The sequence below is a fragment of the Charadrius vociferus genome, unplaced genomic scaffold (assembly GCF_000708025.1).
Source record: "Charadrius vociferus isolate BGI_N301 unplaced genomic scaffold, ASM70802v2 scaffold103, whole genome shotgun sequence".
NCBI classification, from domain to species: Eukaryota; Metazoa; Chordata; class Aves; order Charadriiformes; family Charadriidae; genus Charadrius; species Charadrius vociferus.
Window position 1 is genome coordinate 1,985,373 of NW_009648061.1, and position 19,050 is coordinate 2,004,422.

At 36.5% G+C, this 19,050-nt stretch overlaps 1 protein-coding gene across 1 annotated transcript in view; it reads left to right on the top strand.

The window, feature by feature from the left end:
• The window catches only part of DNAH5 (dynein, axonemal, heavy chain 5), a 135,051-nt gene that overhangs the window by 73,761 nt on the left and 42,240 nt on the right, over positions 1-19,050 (top strand). Inside the window, 10 exon segments of the mRNA XM_009883744.1 lie at positions 1,846-2,022; positions 2,518-2,722; positions 3,217-3,359; positions 4,103-4,237; positions 5,872-5,994; positions 7,063-7,276; positions 7,917-8,140; positions 10,380-10,575; positions 14,211-14,383; positions 16,804-16,934. Coding sequence (XP_009882046.1) covers positions 1,846-2,022; positions 2,518-2,722; positions 3,217-3,359; positions 4,103-4,237; positions 5,872-5,994; positions 7,063-7,276; positions 7,917-8,140; positions 10,380-10,575; positions 14,211-14,383; positions 16,804-16,934 — 1,721 coding nt within the window.

Genomic DNA, 19,050 nt, shown 5'->3' on the forward strand with positions numbered 1-19,050 from the left:
CCCAGTTTGTTGTAAAATTGCAACCTATAGTTATTTATCGTTTGAGCCAATAACATTAATTTGGGGGGGGGGGTTGGTTTGGTTTTACTTCATAAATAAAATATCTCGATGGCTCTTTCAGTACATCTCCCTTTAAATCTATTTTGTAGTGCAATATACTACATATTCCAGCAGAACAGGGTAGACATTAATCTCACATTGTTCATTATAGGATTTCCTTACTTTCGTAATAGAATTAAATGGAGTTTTTTTCTTTAGTTTCTAATTCTCAGATGCTGAATGAAACATTGTGTTTTTTAATATTTCAGAAGAACTTTGAAAAATAATTAAAAACAAATACAAGTATCTCAGGAAGTTGTATATGTTTAGATTTCCCCTCTTTATAAACAACTAATTGTAACAATCTGTTGGAATGTGATGTCATGACATAAGCAATTTTCAAATTCAGTGAAATAGATCTCAAACTTTTCATGTTGCTGTTCTTGTCTAACATGCTTCTTAAGCAGCTTTTGCAAAGTGATCAAAGGCATTTGATCCATTACTTATCAACCTCCTCCAAAGCAAAAACATCTTACCAACTTTTCTACTTACCCCTGATTTTTTCTAAACAACTGGTGAAGTCCAGGATATCTGTTTTAAGTAGTTCTGCCATTTAATCGTTAGCACTTTGTTTTCCACCTACATGATTCTTGAAAGCTTTTTCATACGTCTACCAATTTGTAATAATTCCCAGAGTTTATTTACTTCAAGCAGCAAAAGATAGTTTCAAAAGGTTATGAAGGTAGAAATGTAGAAAAGAATCACAGAAGCACAGAATAGTTGCAGTTGGAAGGGATATCTGGAGATCATGTGGTTGAACACACCTCAGTCAAAGCAGAGTCAACTAGAGTAGGTTGCTCAGGACTTTGTCCTGTTGAGTTTTGAGACGGAGACTCCAGAAGCTCACCAAGAAGCCTGTTCCAGTGTTTGACAACCCTCACAACAACAACAAAGTTTTTTTCTTATGTTTAAATGGGATTTATTTGATTTCAATTTGCAGCAAATTTTAGTTTGAATTTTGGGGAAGAATCTGCCAGTGTTTCTGCTAGTAAGTGTATTTTATGTAGGGAATAAATTCATGGATGCAAATGAGAAGCATTCTGCCACACTGATGAGAGAAAGCTTCTGGGTAACTCAAAGAAACAGGTTACTGCTTTGAGCTAAAGGCATCAAAGAACAAATCCTGTTCTATGATCTTGAGAAATAGGTAGTTTTAATTAGGTTTTGTTTATCCAGCATTACAGATACTGAGATGCACTGTGAAAACACTATGTGCACCAGCAGACATTCTCCCCTGAATTCCTAACTTTTTTTCTGCAACTGCCAGATGTTTCTGGGGTACCCTGTATCACTGCTAGAAACTAATGTTGTGCGGAATAAATCAAACTTGTGTTCAGTACATGTGATATTCTTTCTTTGCAGAGTTGTTGTATACCTTAAACAGCCATTATGATTAAAAAAAATATTTGAAAAGAATGATTTTTGTGCTGTTGAAAACTCTATTTTCTTCAGTATCCATGTTCAACATCCAGTAGGAGTTATGCATACTTGAGTAAAGTTTGACCTTCTGTCAGTTTGACCTACTTTGACCTAGTCGAACCTTCCCCACCCAAGAGGCAAGGAAACAGTTTGACATAGTTTGACCTTCCCTGCCCAACAGGCAAGGAATCTGAGCCCCACCCACGCCCCATGCATGCCAAAGAAGTCAACTTTCCATCCTTGCTGGATCTTTTGAATTACTAGAGTTGAATTTGCTGAGTCTTGCATTGGCAACTAAATTTGTTTTCTCACCATGCTTTGTAACAGGGATTTTTGAAAAGACGTTCCTTCCAAGAAGCTGAAATTCTACGTCAGCTGTATTCTTCATCATTCCCAGACTTATACCGCTTCAGCATTCAGTCTCTGCAATGCAAGACTGAGATGTTGGAAGCCTTTGTGATTATGCAGAGCATTAATATGCTGCAAGGCCTTATCCCACCTAAGGTAAAGTAGTGTGGATTTTTTTTATATTTGCTTAATCTAATAGAGATAATTTTAAATCATGAAGTTATGTAGAAAGGAGATTCTTTGGTGACTTGGAATACAAATGAAGATGCAGGTTAGTAAGGAATTTCTTCTTTTTCTTTAGAAAATAATAGCTAGGGTGTGCCCTCTTTCACATTTGGATTTGATGTTAAGCACTGACATGTAGCATGCATCAGAGAACAGTTTGCCTTCAGGGTTTTTTTTGGGTGGATTGTTATCAGATTATAAACTAGAATTTAAACAGATCAAATGCTGTAATGGGTGATTAAAAGTGATATTTACAGGGTGCTTTTCTATATTTTGGGGGTCTACCTGATATTGACTCAATCTGTTCATCGACGAATACATCAGTAAATTTAAACATGACTGAAGGCTTTTAACCTAATGTTACTAATGATTATCAACTAGAATTTTCAGGCTATTAAAAATAAAAAACCTAACTCAATCCTTCAGGAGCAAGGAGGGGAACCAACTCCAAAATACTTGGAAAGGCTGTACATCTTCTCTCTTATGTGGAGTGTAGGAGCATTACTAGAACTGGAAGACAGATGCAAAATGGAGCACTGGCTTCGAAACCATGCAACAATAAAACTTGATCTTCCCTGTATCCCAGAAGGCAGTGAAGATACCATGTTTGATTATTATGTGGCATCTGATGGTTAGTAACCCAGCTGGGTGGTATGGGGTAAAACTTAAAAGTAATTTTAAAATTGTGCTTCTTTTAGAGAATTAATTCAGAAGTTTTTTTATAGCTTACCTTTTTTTTTGGTGTTCCTTAGCAAATTTTGTTTTACAGCTACACTTTACTGGTGATGTTGTATAAAGCTTTTTGTCTGTTTCCTGTGAGAAATCAGAATGTGGATATATTGCTACAGAAAGCTGCATAGACTTTGTGCTGATGAATTGTCAAGTGAAGAAAAATAAACAAGCCTTGTCCTTGTCATGATTTATGTAGGAAAGAGGAGTAAACCACTTAGATCCAACTTGAGACATTCTATGATTATATAATCCTATAATTTTGATCTGGATTTACAGAGTGGCAATTCTGTGTGTGAGACAGAGACACTGACAGATGAGTCAGCTCAACAGAAAATAAAATAAGTGACAATGCCTTGCATTTCTAAAACATTAACTTCATTTCCTTCTTATTAGGTAAATGGATGCACTGGAATACACGTGTTGAAGAGTACGTATATCCCAGTAGCAGCACTCCAGAGTATGGCTCCATTCTTGTACCTAATGTTGACAATGTGAGAATGGATTTCCTTATTGAAACTATCGCAAAACAGGGCAAGGTACTTTTCCTATATTTCACTTTGAAATAGTGCTACCAGTACACACGTTAAAGTTTTTGAATTAGAAGCAAAATATTATATTATTGAAAATGAAGAACTTAATTTTTTTTGACATAAAATGGTGATTTCAGAGCTACATTCATGTAAATGTGCTTGAACTCTTGTATACTCACTGCTTCCAGACTTTTTTGTCTTCCCCTCACCCATCCTTTCTATACTGGAAATAAATACAATTACAGCTGAGATCAGATCAGAACAGAAGCAATTTTTTCATGTAGCTGTTGCAAAGGGGCAGCACACAGGGCAGCAGGGTGCCAGACTCTGCTGGTATGAACTCTGCCCACCTGGGGCAATTACAGAGTTTATGTACCTTTAGGTTATGCAAGCTGTTCTTCACCAAAGCTGTGTCAAATAAGCAGGATATGGTAAAGGACAATACAAATTGATACTGAGGCTCTAGATGGTACATCCTTTTTCAAATAGTCAACTCCTTTTACGATTAATGCATTCCTTTGTTAGTTAACATGACTGACATGGCCATTGACTGCAAATATTTTTAACTTGTGAGGCCTGCGAGTCTATGAGATACTATCTACTTTGCTTCCGCATGTCCCTTGTTGAGAATTCACTTTACATAACTTTTCTAGCTTCATTTCAGTTTAAAAGCTAAATGGGATTGCTGAGGCTTTGCCAAGACACCCAGCTTTTGTGTTTTGTCTTATTTCAATGTTGTCTTTGTCTAGGCTGTCCTACTAATTGGTGAGCAAGGAACTGCAAAGACTGTTATCATCAAAGGTTTTATGTCAAAATATAACCCTGAAAGCCACATGGCTAAGAGTTTGAATTTTTCATCTGCAACTACCCCATTAATTTTCCAGGTATAGTAGTCATTCACTTTCTGATACAACGTGACTAGATTCAGAGATTGTTCTGAGAATTTGCCAGGAGGATGCTTCTGAAAGTGGTTTGTTTAATTGAAAATGAGCGCAGAAACAAAAAAGCACCTGCTCAAAAGGACTAAGTGTCCTAACACATGGTTTAAAAGACCTCTGTAAAAACCATGTTCCCTTCAACTTCTTCAGTAGTTATTGAGCTGTTCTTGGACTATTATAATACCGTGCATATTATTTGCTTCATCACATTTAATGTTTTTATGTCAAATGTATCAGTTCTCACTAATTGGGTAGAGCTGTCAGTGACTTCCATCAGATTTCATTAAAATCCATGAGTAAGATAAGTGCTACCCGTAACAATCTGTCATGAAAAGGGTGCTGTCTGCATTTTAAATTCCAGTAAATTAAATTACTCATTAAAAAGGTAACACATGCAGTGCAGCAGCTCTAAGTAGAACTGTGAATACTTAAATCCTGAACTGTAGTGCTTGTCCAAATTCCTACTGAGCTACTTTGAATTATTTCAAGTTTCTCTAACCTGCTGGCAATATATATGGGAAATATTTTTAATGTGGTTTGGTATGCCAAGCTGAAGCACTGTCTGTGCTGTATTCAGAAGTGCTGCCTATAAGCTTGATGCATGGCCTATCATCTGGCTTTATAGCATAGTAGAAACTACTAACAAGTTTAATATACAGGTATGTAATTTTGGTCTCATTTTCCTTAGATTTTTCCATCTTCTGATTGGGCTATAGAATCAAAAAGTAGTGTAGGTACAACTATTTTTATAAAATAGATGTCAAGTTTATTGCTGATAGATGATAGTCTGCTGATGATCAAGATACCTGAAATAGATGTGCAAGTCTAACAGTCAAGACTGATAACAATCTAGACCAAAACATTGTCTGTTACGATACATGTGCTTTTAAATTACTATGACTTTCTAAAATATTGGTCTAACTGATGCCACTTGTGTAACAAGGCTTTCCAGGCTACTGTACAGAAGCCTATGCACAACGTAAGAATGCAGATATTTAGATTTGCACTAAAGAATAATTATGCATGGTTAAGTGAGCTTTCACTTGGTATAGAATAAATGGACCTTAAAAAGAACAGAGCAATAGAAAGATTATAGGAAGAAAAGTAGTGGCAAGTCTACTTATTAAGCAAAGTTATTTCATCAGCTCTATTTATGTATGTGAGTTTAATTATCACTGTATGCTTTTATGAAGTACATTGATGTCTGCTGGAAAGACTTTCAAGAATCACATCTTTCAGATCTGACGGATTATTATTTTAATCTTTATTGCTAGTAACCATCAATTTTGCTGATAAATGAATAAAATGAAAGAAAAGTTTGAAATGGTTTCAAAATTATGAAACTTTTAGGCATGGTTGTCTACACTAGACATCTGTTATATCTGATACTAACCTAACGCTGTATAGCATGAGATTTCAGACATTCTAGTTGAACTAGTGCAATTACCTCCAGCAGATATGTTGTCTAAACCTTCCTTAGTAAAATTCTGTGTAACAAAACAATCAATATGTTTAAATGATTGAATCATGTATGAAAGGAAGGGGTCTTTGTAACTATGCTAATAATTTCTTTTTAACAGCGTACAATAGAAAGTTATGTGGACAAGCGCATGGGCACAACGTATGGTCCGCCTGCAGGCAAAAAGATGACGGTCTTCATTGATGATGTGAATATGCCCATAATAAATGAATGGGGAGATCAGGTTAGTTTGTAAAAGAGGAAAAAAGGAAGCAAAAGATAATTTTCTTTCTTTTCTTGCTACACTGTAAAACTGGCTTTTCTTCTCAATCAGGCAGTAGGGAGTTAATTTGATACGTAGTGCTTAATTTTTAAGCAGTCTTTTTAAAGAACCCATCTAGTTTTATATTGTCTTGAATTCATTGAAAATAAATATAATGACTACAAGAAGCAGTTTGAGTACTCCTTAAAACATGCCTGTATAATTTTAACAATGTTTTTTTACCAACACTCTTTTTTTAATAAAAAAACCAAACCTACATGAATTAGAAAAAAACCTCTGGCGCACAAATTGTGATAGCAAACTGGCTGTGTGGACAATAATTAAAATACTGTGAATGCTGGGAGGTAAGAAATGACTTCTCTCCTTTAGAAAAAAACAGAAGTAATCATTATTTACATTGGCAAGATTGTTCTGAAATATATTGCTTTGGAAACTAATGTTAGAATTTCTAAAGAAGTATAGTCGTATAATGTAATGTCTGTGGGATGTTTCCAGCTGGTCAAACAGAAAAGCAGGGTGTCCATTTATGGCTAAGGAAAGGAATCTTGCTTTCTTTTGTATGAAAGTAATTCTGTGTTTGCATCTTGAAAAACTATATTTGTGATTGTTACACACCAAAATTTCATCAAAATATTTGGGAGCAAATGTAACGTGAAGATGCATCAGTTCGGGCTTGATTAGAACAAACTGGAAATCTTGTGTTAAAAGGGAGAATTATTTCCAATACAACAGCATTAGAAATCATGCAGCATTCAAGCGACAATGAATTGAAGTACGAAGGATTAATTCTAAGCTAGGGATTCCCCTCTGCTCCCAGGATTTTTGTCCATAGATATTACCAATGAAAAGGACGATATAAATATGCTTATTCCTAACAGTGCATTTTTGTCCTGATGCAAATAAGCAGGAGTTTGTGGGAGAAAATAATGGTACACTCTTTATTTGGTCTTTCAAGTACATAATTAAGTTCTGTATTTCGTTTAGTTGTGTGTATAATATTCTGTTATATAATACCTGGTTATTTTACAGGTCACTAATGAGATAGTTAGGCAGCTGATGGAACAGAATGGACTGTATAACCTGGAAAAGCCTGGTGAATTTACCAACATTGTGGATATTCAGTTTTTGGCGGCCATGATTCATCCTGGGGGAGGTCGCAATGACATTCCACAGAGGCTCAAGAGACAATTTTCTGTGTTCAACTGTACTCTGCCTTCCAATTCTTCCATTGACAAAATTTTTGGTAAAGGGAAACTAGCTTTGTATCCATGCATTTTTGAAAATGCTAATTGATTTTTCTCTGTTCTTATCTTTGTAAACATTATGATTAGAATTGAGGCTTAATCCCCCTCTGATTTGCTTACCAGAACATTTTCCTTCAGTAACTACTATCCACCTGAAACTTCATCAGTCTGTAAGTTTTTCAGATCCAGTCACATCTCTCAATCTATTGGTAAGCTAAGTGTTAGAAAGAATGGCATGAAGGCTATTCCTAGTTTTAGTGACAGTGCTGGAGAGTTGCTAAGGTGCTTGCTACTGGTGCTAAGAATGAGTGTTTAAGACTATACCTTCACAAACAACAGGATCATATTGGCCTCAGAGAAGAAATTAGCTATTCAATGGCTGTGGAAGGTATTTTGGTAGACAGCATTTTTAATGGAGAATTAATTAAGAGCTATATACCCAGTGAGCTGGTGGCAGAATGAAGTTAAGACCAGGTGAATCACAATTTTAATTAAGACGGGAAAAGTCATTTCAACAAATTAAAAAAGGTTTTGGGATTTGAAAAAAGAAAAAAAAAGAATTAAGAATATTGTAGTTCTTGGTGTTGCCGCTAGTGCGTCTTAGAAAAATCTTTCATTTGGCAAGTTCTTTTTCCACAGGTGTAATTGGAGGAGGGCACTATTGTAGTGGACGGGGATTTTCAGAAGATGTGAAGAAAACAGTAGCCAAATTGGTTCCACTAACACGCAGGCTGTGGCAGATTACCAAGCTAAAAATGTTGCCCACACCAGCCAAGTTCCATTATGTCTTCAACCTTCGAGACCTCTCAAGAATTTGGCAAGGAATGCTGAACGCTACAGCAGAAGTGATCAATGAACCAAAGGTAAGTGCAGCATATCAGTGGCTTTGTTATAATTAGTGTAGCAAAGAGGTTGAAGAGTCTAACTTCTTGGCATTTGAGTTTGCATTAGAAAAATATAATTTCTGATTTTAAAAGTTTTTCAGTGTTTTTTTTTTTTTTTTATTGAAAGATGTTGTAGTCCAGCTTTTACAGTGCAAACTGAAATGGCAAGTTTGTTTCATAACTATAGCAAAAACTACTTTTTTTGACCGAAGAGGGTTTGCTTCTATCTGCTTGTTCTATTACTGACAAATGCTAATTTGTTTGAAAGAAGCAAGCAAAGAAAATTATGAGAAGCAATGAACTTATTTTAACCCAATGAAAATGTGTATACCTTCATTAAAAAACTAAACAGTTCCCCTCTCTCCACTAGTGTCTTGAGGCATTCAGTCACTGCTTAATATCTGTCTAACAAATGATTTCTGGTTTACGGCTTAAAAGGAAGAAGTAGTAACGAGTCATAGGGATATATTATTTTTCCATAATCCACCTTTCTTCCAGAAAAGCTCAATATTTTATGCATCATTTCTCTTTTAATTATTTTAAGGAAAAGTCATTTAGTGTTTTGAGCACTGAAACATGAAGTGCTGGAAAAGCAATGTTTATGGTAATCATGGAAAATTTGTTATACATTTGGGTTATATAATCACTTGATGTTTAATGTACTTCCCTGCTTGTTGAATAAGCTCCTGAATTCTACTACATCTAAAATGTAAATTTTAGAATTGATTTTAATTTCTGAAGCTAAAAATATACAGCACTAAGATGATTATATGTGTATACATTCTCAATTAATATCTTTTGAAGTATAACAAACAATTGCTCAAAACCCGATTGTATAAATTTACATATTAGTTCTGAGACTTGACATAGTATGTGTCATTTGTACAAAGTGCTGTAGGCTCGAACAAGAGGTCTTCAAGTAATAGTTGGAATTTTTTCTATTATTGTGTAGTAATAATGTAGGATTAAAACCAGTGCTGCTAGGATTAAGAACCTGGAAAATTTTCCTTCTCCATTCTATAACCAAACTGAGGGACTTCAAAGGTGTAGAATCATAGAATGATTTAGGTTGGAAGAGACCTTAAAGATCATCTACTTCCAACCTTCCTGCCGTGGGCACGGACACCTTCCACCAGACCAGGTTGCTCAAAGCCCCATCCAGCCTGGTCTTGAACACCTCCAGTGATGTTGCATCCACAACTTCCTTGGGAAACCTGTTCCAGTGCCTCACCACCCTCAGAATGACATTTTTTTTTCCTAATATCTATTCTACATCTGACCTCTTCCAGTTTGAAGCCATTCCTCCTCATCCTATCACTACATGCCTTTGCAAAAAGTCCTTCTCCAGCTTTCTTGTAGGCCTCCTTCAGATACTTGAAGGCTGCTATAAGGTCTCCCTGGAGCCTTCTCTTCTTCGGGCTGAACAACCCCAACTCTCTCAGCCTGTCTTCATAGGAGAGGTGCTCCAGCCGTCTGATCACCTTTGTGGCCCTCCTCTGGACCTGCTCCAACAGGTCCATGTCCTTCTTATGTTGAGAGCTCCAGAGCTGGATGCAATATTCCAGGTGTGCTCTCATGAGAGTAGAGTAGAGGGGCACAATCACCTCCCTTGACCTGCTGGCCACGCGGCTTTTAATGCAGCCCAGGATACGGCTGGCCTTCTGGGCTGCGAGCGCACGTTTTCAGCTCATGTGGAGCTTCTCATCAACCAAAACCCCCAAGTCCTTCTCCTCGGGGCTGCTCTCAATATATGGAAGTATATTGAATCTGGAAAAGGAATAACATAAACCCTTATACATTTTTTTTTTTTCCTCTATCTACTTTGGATATAGTATTGGGAGTAGCATCTGTATTTGGCATAAAATTATTGATGACATGATGCTATTATTTCAACCCACCTTCTATGTAATGACCAGTTTAAAAAGTGGTTTGTCAGTGCATAAACATGTGTTAAAAGGTATGGATATGGTTTTATGGTTAGGGAAATAAAATCTTAGTTGGGTAAATACCCTCTGGTTTGGAATGCTAGATTAAGGCTTCTTGCACAGTTAACTGAATGTACGCTTAAAATGCTATTGGGTGGAATAAGAAGCTCAAGGTATCTCTCCTGAATAAGCCCCAATATACTACTGTTTCTTTTCTAGTGTTAATATGATTTTAAAATAAATAAATAAAAGCATGCCTAATCTGATGGATTTTTTTTTTTTTTAATATATAGGTACTAATAAAACTGTGGAAGCATGAATGTAAGCGTGTTATTGCTGATCGTTTTACAACCTCAGAAGATGTAAACTGGTTTGACACAGCTGTGGCAAAACTCATTGAGGAGGAATCTGAAGAAGCAAAAGCTTTGCTGGGTCCTGAAATTGATGCATTCTTTGTTCACTTCTTAAGAGATGCACCACAAAGAACTGGTAAAGATGGGCTGTGATAACCGTGGAGATGGCGAGAATAGGGAAGGGGATATGATAAAATAGGTGCTAATAGAAACGTCTTAAAAATACATAGTAAGTTTATGCATCAAGGGTGGCTGTTCTGTCCAGTGAATTTGAAGGTAGTCTGTGTTACTAACTGTGGCACATCTTTATATTCATGGGATTTTAAAGTCCATATTTATATCTAGGTTATCTATATAGGAGAGTCTTGCTTCCATTTCCATCAATGTGGTAGATAGACAAAACTGACATATAGTGAGTATATTATTCTAAAACGATGGAAGTAATGCGGTATGATCGACTTGAAGTGGTGGGGTTGCGGTTCTAGGTAAAGGATAGTACTCTAGCTACCATCCCCTAGAAACCTGGTAAAAGAATACTGGCTCTGGGTTAATCCAGTACTTCTTAGGAAATACCCAATACGTGATTTTGTAACAAATGAATGTAATTTCAAAATCTCCTGAATGCTAGTAAAACTTCTTGAATTATCCATATGGCTTATAGCAGCAATGTCTTTGTGTCTTTTAAGTAAAAACACTGCATCACTGACCGTGCTAAATGACCTGGGAATATTTGTTAGTTGGTGCAAAAGAACAGAAAACAGTTGTTTGGGTTTTGGGGAAGGTCATTATTTAAGCCATTGGATGATTCGTTTAACTGTGTTCCTGTCACTGTAATGATGGATAGTGGGGGCAATAAAAGGTTGGCCAGAGTGGTCAAATGCCATTTAAATCTCTTCTTGATAATTGAAGTAGTCATAAGGCAGTGACAAAAGGAGAGTGAAGGTTAGGAAATGTTTGATTGGAACAACTCAAATAGAAGTAAAAGGCAAACTGGTGTGAGAAAGCAATCAAATACATCCTTAAATAACTTGCTAAACTGCAACAATGTAGACAGGACTAAACTATAAGTCAGAATAGATACTGAGAGAGTGATGAGTGACTTTTAATGCAAAGTGTTGAATCCATATTAGAAACCATATGTTGAACTGAAAAATAAATGCAAAAAGAAGCATGTATTTCTTAAAATAACTTGCTTCTTGGTGACAGTTTAAATATACCTGCCCTGTAATGTGCCTTTTAGCATGAAACATCATCTAAATACAAAGTAGGAGGCCCTCATTAATAAAGGATATGTTTTGTCTCAGTATGTTTGTCAGAGCATTGAGAACCCCTTCCTGTTTTGGCTTTAAATGAAAAGAATAACAAATGTAATTTTGTTTTAATTGTCCCTTTAATGGAATTTAGTCTTGCTTATTATGATGGAAGTATAAGAACAGGAACTGGATTTCTGAACTATTAAATATACATAAAACTACATCTGATATTACTTTCAAATAACTGCATGTTCAGGTTAGTGGTACGTTTACATATACTCCCTGTATCTCTGGGTTGTACAGTCACAACATATTTGTCCCTGAAATAAATACACGAAGACTTGAGATCATGTAGCTTAAACATCAGCTTTTAGATATTAGCTTCACAGAAATTGTTACGTGTGCTAGTGTTCTCAAGAGCCTCAGACACTTCAAAGGTGTTTTTTATCAGTTGATTTTGACATTGCTATTTTGTACTTATGATTCTGAATCTTGAGACTAGAGAAGAGTTTAAAATAATATATTACACTAGCTGCCTCTGTAAATAATGTACATGTCTTCCCTATCTTTGATTTAGTACTTGACCACGCTGTATTTTGGCATTAATAATAAAACTGCAAGAACAAGATTAAGCTGATATAATTCTCTTAAATGATTTGAAACTGTAAAACAATCACTACAGGTTAACTCCTTGCTGTATTCCTTCTTAGTTCCTTATCAGTAGCTGAGTTGTTTAAATGTCTTATTCAACTTATAAGAAACTTATTTCCACATGGAATACTGCTTTTGTTTAACCAGTGTTTTTGCAGGTTAAAATAAGAAGTCAGTTAATTTATTTAGGTCTTAATCTAAAAGGAGCGTTCATATATGTAGAAACAATACAGAGCTAAAGAATTCTGAAATTAAGGTGACTTCAGGCATACACAGATTTATATGTAAAAATACTTGAAGGGAGGATACAGAGAAAGTGGATCTGGGCTCTCTTCAGTGGTGCCCAGTGAGAGGCCCGGAGGCAATGGGCACAAAATGAAACATAGGAAGTTCCCCCAGAAAACAGGAAACCCTTTTTTACTGTGAGGGTGACTGAGCACTGGCACAAGTTGTCCAGAGAGCTTGTGGAGTCTCTCTCCTTGGAGATATTGATAAGCCGTCTGGACATGGTCCGGGGGAACCAGATCTAGGTGGCCCCGCTTAAGCAGGGGGATCAGACCAGTTGACTTCAGAGGTCCCTGCTAGCCTCAACCTTTCTGTGATTGTATTCACTGCGAGAAACAACTCTTACTAATGAAGACATATCACCTTTAAGCATGATTAATACTTATGAATGGAAAGTTGAGACAGAGCACTATTTCCTCCTTTGCTTTGGGTGGGGAAGAGTTGACAGTTCCTTGTGACTTTCAGATCACTTGATGAAACAAATGAATGTCTTTTCATAGTGCATATACTTTTTTTTGTTGTTGTGGTAATTATTCACAGAATTCACAGAATTCACAGAATGGTTAGGGTTGGAAGGGACCTTTGGAGATCATCTAGTCCAACCCCCCTGCCAGAGCAGGGTCACCTACAGCAGGTTGCACAGGACAGCGTCCAGGCGGGTTTTGAATGTCTCCTGAGTGGGAGACTCCACCACCTCTCTGGGCAGCCTGTTCCAGTGCTCCACTACCCTCAATGTAAAGAAGTTCCTTCTCATGTTAAGATGGAACTTCCTATGTTCAAGTTTATGCCCATTACCCCTCGTCCTATCACTGGGCGCCACTGAAAAAAGACTGCTCTCATCCCCCTGGCATCCTCCCATTAAGTATTTGTATGTATTAATAAGATCCCCCCTCAATCTTCTTTTCTCTAGACTAAAGAGACCCAAGTCCCTCAGCCTTTCCTCATAAGAAAGGTGCTCCAGTCCCCTAATCATCTTCGTTGCCCTTTGCTGGACCCTCTCCAGCAGTTCCCTGTCTTTCTTGAACTGGGGAGCCCAGAACTGGACACAGTACTCCAGATGCGGTCTCACCAGGGCAGAGTAGAGGGGGAGGATGACCTCCCTCGACCTGCTGGCCACACTCTTCTTGGCCACATTCTTCTAATTATTCATTTTAGTAGTATTTTTTTTACTAGTGTAATCATTTAATCAACTTAGAGTGTTTTTTTTTTTTTAAAAAGAAAAAGATTATTTGCAATTTTAAACCGCAACATTCATTTACCTTCATTCTCCAGTGCTACTTTTGCTTCTAGCATCTAAGTTAATTTCAGCTTTTTATCATTCAAGTTTCAGATATCGAGAAAGAAGGCTCGTTAGTTTTTGCTGGATTTGTCTTTGAGAATTAAGCAGCTGAACTTACTGTTACTTGTAGGCAGGGTATAGGCACCACCTTCATATGTACATCTAATGTGTAGTGTTATGTACAATAAACATGATTCTGGGTGGTTAAAGAGACTTCTAATTACCTTCACTTACTCATCCCCATATTGAGCCTTCATCAGTCATTTTAACTGCTAAGGTGTTGTTACTTGTTTTTTGTTCTAGGTGAAAAATCAGAGGAAGTTAATTTAGATATTCCCAAAATCTATGAGCCAATTTACTCCTTTCATCAGCTACGGAATCGTTTAAATATGTTTTTACAAACATATAATGAGAACGTCCGTGGTACTGGAATGGACATGGTTTTTTTTGAGGATGCTATGATTCATTTAGTCAAGGTATGGTCTTACTGGATTGCCATTTTTTGTTGTTGTTCACTTGCTCTCAGAGCCTATGAGTGGAGGCATGCACGAGTCAAGGCAAACTACTTGTAAAACTGAAGCAAGTAATTTATTGCTAGCAAATATTTTTTCCGTCGCTCTGTGACTAGGTACTAAAACACAACTTTTCTGAAAATGCATTGGATGGAACTATTCTTCTGCATCTATTTTGTATGTCTGGTGGGATCATGGTCCTAACTATTCTAACTCTATTTTAACCTTTCTTCTTGTGAATTCTTCTGAGAGCCCTTCCTCTCTTTGGAATGAACCAAATGAAACTCAGGTTAGGACATAATTGCTTATGAAGGAGTAGGCACAGCAGAGTCAGGCTATCTCTATTTCTTATCATAAATTCAAGAACTAAATATTGGATTGTACCATCCTAACAAATGATATAACAAATATCAAAACGATTTAAATTTAATTATAGTTGACAAAGACATTGCATCTGCAGTTTTCAAAATTTTGGAATGGATTCTTGTCATTTCACAAAATTAGTCCCTTTCTTTTAAGGTCTTCCCTGCAAAATGGATGATGTTCTGCTGTGGATTTATTTAGGAAAATTCTTAAAACATCATCACACTTAGAAGTTTCTGATTTATTCCTAGTAAAAAAATCTATATAAATTCAGGATATAGCAAAAAAAGACTATGTATATTTTTTTTTTTCACTGAAGAGCCACCTGTTGTCAGAAATCTCTTCTTTGGGTAGCTAGATGATAAATACCTGAAATGTTATCTTAACTTTCACTTGGATAAAATAAATATATTATGCTTCTCTGATCCCATATTCTTGAAAAAAGCGTTTACGTCTGTGCAGGTCTGATCCTTATGCATTAGCTAGACTTGAGACAGCTTCTAAGAGAAAGCTAGGTAAGCACAGTTAAGGTAATGCCTAATCTGAGGTGACGTAGTATGACTTGAATGAGTTAAAGCTGAGGAATGTCTTAAGTAAAGAACAAAGGTCCCAATTTACAGCTTGTGTGCTTCTGCCTGGAAAAGATCTAGTAGCCATAATTGAAGTGATCAGCAAGATTCCAAGGGTGCTGTGCAAATCTGTTTTTCTTTCTGTGGTTAAATACTAAGTATGCTTAGAGTAAACCTTAATAATCGATATTATCTTTGCTTGTAAAACATTAACCTATGAAAAATATCAAGTACATTGCACTCAATATGTAAAATATATGGGTTTAAAACTGCAGAAAATTGACATGAATATTTTGAATAACTTGGAGAAAAGTATGTTAGAGGAAAGGTAAATAAATAGACATCCCAGGCTGCTTATTGGTATGATGGAATTCTACGGGCATCAGAGGGATGTTCAAGATAATAAAGAGAACAGGAACTCTGTATTCTGTGTTAGTGCTCATGCAGAGGAGACCAGCTGCCAACCAGCCGGTTGGTATTTCTTTGCCTTCGGGAGGCAAGTGGCTCCATGCTGTTCTGGAAACTAATGTAGGCTCTTTTCCGTACTGTATCTGTCCACATGCAACTGATGGGGTGTGAAGCAAGTTTGTCTCCGATCCTTGGAAGCGTATTTTCTCAGCATCTTTTACCTGTTTGCAGATTTCTTGGCATTGGTTTTTTGGCTGTGGGCAGTGGGATGGGTGCTGCATGCTTCACTTAGTGCTGAATTTTTTTTTTTTTTTTTTGCTCTGAATTCCAAAGGGTCTGTTTATTTACATTGCACTGTCTTGAATTGAAGGGAAACGTGGAGTAGTGGGTAACTACTGCCTTTTGCTTTAAAAGATAAATAATGGAAAAGGAAATAAAGGAAGATCTACCTGGGAGATGTTCCTCTGTGACCAAATATTCATACTGATATTGTGCATTTTTGTAATCAAGTAAAGTAGAAGCTTAAGGAGCTTTGATTATAAGGGCAGTATTATTACCTGCTTCAGAGAATACTGGAGACGGTCCTGAATTTGACAAGGCTGGGACGGCTTGTCTTTCTTGTCACAATGAAGGAGCCTGGAGAGATAAGTCTTACTGAAATTATAGAGAGGCTATGGTATTGGGGAAATTATTATTTCCTTCCCAATTTTCATAATCTGTCACGCTATGATAGCACATCACTAACAAATCACAATTGAATTTTACTTGTGCTTTGTGGAAGCATGAGATGCAATTCTACTGATAATTAAAAGTTCACAGTAATAGAATCAAGTGGTTGCTATACTATAGGAGGGTTTACAGAAAATCTCGTGAAATGCAAATGTCCATAGAATACATTAATAGTCATATAGAATCCCTTAATTAAATCTTAAAATTTTCATTTGTTCTGCATTTCTAATATGGCTTTATTGCTGCAGTAGCACAGGATTTTTGGGTGTGTAACTTTTACACATTGTAGTGATAAATGACTATGATCTTATACAGATTTCTCGGGTGATCCGCACACCTTGTGGAAATGCTCTTTTAGTTGGTGTTGGTGGCTCAGGAAAGCAGAGCTTGACAAGACTGGCATCTTTCATAGCTGGCTATGATACGTTCCAGATAATGTTAACAAGGTAAGCATTAATTACAATTTAAGTAAATATTAAGTACTTTTTGATGGAACTCTTCCTATAAATAAAACAGGGTCACAATCCCTGCAGTGGAAGAAAAGATAAGCTTAACATAGGCTGAACACTGTTGCCTACACTGACATTAAAATCCTTTGAGACTTAATAAATTTGCATGATTTTCTACAATAAGTCTGAGCTTTTACCGTCTTTGGAGTAGTAAACTGTTTTGTGTGTTTCACAGAATGAGAAGGAATATTGGCAGTGCCAAGTTATCTTTACTCTGTGTCATTATGCAGTTCACTAAACTGTACTGAAAGTATTTGTAGGTGGTATCTATCTATAATGCCTTTATGAGTTTATCTTGTAATATTTGAAATAATGCCTATGTGAGGAGGTGGCATCCTCATCCCTGCCCATTAATTGGGTAGATCTTATGTATATGCCAGTATTTTGACAGTCTTTTCCAGGTATATCTCGCCTTATTTCGTATTGTTCAACCCAATGTGGTTTCTTTTGGAATAACTCACAAAAGATATAAAAAATGAATTATAAATCCTTCTCCGAATATTTTAGAATGAATGCCTGTGAAAGTGTCTGTAGGACAAGTCTATGATCAGGAAATATTTTCAGCATTCAAATAAGATGTCATTGTAGAGAAGCTAAATTATTTTAATTCTTTTGCAGCTGTATTGGCTGCGGAAGAAATTGTAGATTCACATGTGGAAATGCCTCTTGGTGAGGATCTCATCAGAGGACCTATGTGAAATAGGAATGACATCAGGAGAGATTATAGTACAGTTAACAAAACAAGCAGTAATAAATTGCTGGATATCATTCACAAGGAATTATGAAACCACTAGAGGGTGAAATACTGAATTAAGTAAGTGGTGTGCAGCTTCCTACATAAAGTTGCATTGGCAGCTGAGGATCATAAGAAGGCCTATATAAAGCCAATGAAAAAAAAGTCAAGAAAAGATCTGGGGAACCCTTACATCTGAAGGCTTGTAAACCTGATGTGTGCACCAGATGTATTAAAGAAACTGTCATGAAGAATAGACTGAGTGAAGATTTGAATAAACATGATTTTAGGAAAGACTCATGAAAGATCCTTATAAAACATAATCCTGCCTTACAAACACCTTGGAGTTCTCCAAGTGGGTAAACAAACAAGTGCAGAAGTGTGATTTGATTGATGAAATTAAACTGTGTCAAAAACACATCTAATAATTTTTACCAAAATACCCCTGGGAAAACTTTTGAATCCTTTTTTGATAGAAACATTTGCCTTTTGTTAATCCAAAATTTCCTATTCTGTGAGTGCTTAAAGATGATAATTGTAGGATTTAAAATGGTTTTGTTTAGTTCACCAAGGTAGGTGATATTCATATTGCTAACTCAATGCGTATAACAAAGTATGTTTTTCAGGTCAGTATTTTTGTCTAATTTTGAGTAATTAACTGAATAACTCTTCCAATAATTATTTCCCCCTGAAGCGGAAACTAAGGGGCATAGAATATTTGTGTCTTCTCTGTGTCCATTTCTAATTTTAGTGGTGTCTTTGCTTTTGAAGTATCTTACTTAAAAAGACATATATGGAATCTTGGTGATTATGATATTTTTGCTGAAAATAAAAAAAATTATATTCTTAATTATCACGAAAAAAATCATAAACCTAATGTATTTGTTTCCTGAGCTCCTCCCTAGTAATTAGGAACTATTGTACAATTTCTGATTTTTCAGGTCATCCATGAGATCATTATGGTTACATAAGAATACTCTTAATAAAGTTGCATGCAACCACTCCTCTGTTTTACTTCCCAGTAGGCATCCTAGAAACCTCAGCTTTTATTGCACTCCTTTATCCAGCGAGAGGGATCATTCCTGTGTAACCTTGTGTATGGGGTTTGTGTGACAAGGTTTTGGTAGTGGGGGGCAGGAGCGGCTCCTATGAGAAGTTGCTAGAAGCTTCCCCATGTCCAATAGATCCCATGCCAGCTGGCTCCAAGATGGACCCACTGCTGGCCAAGGCTGAGCTGGGCAATGATGGTGGTAGTGCCTCTGTGATAACATATTTAAGATGGGGCAAAAAAACTGCTGCACAACAGCAGCTGGAAGAGCG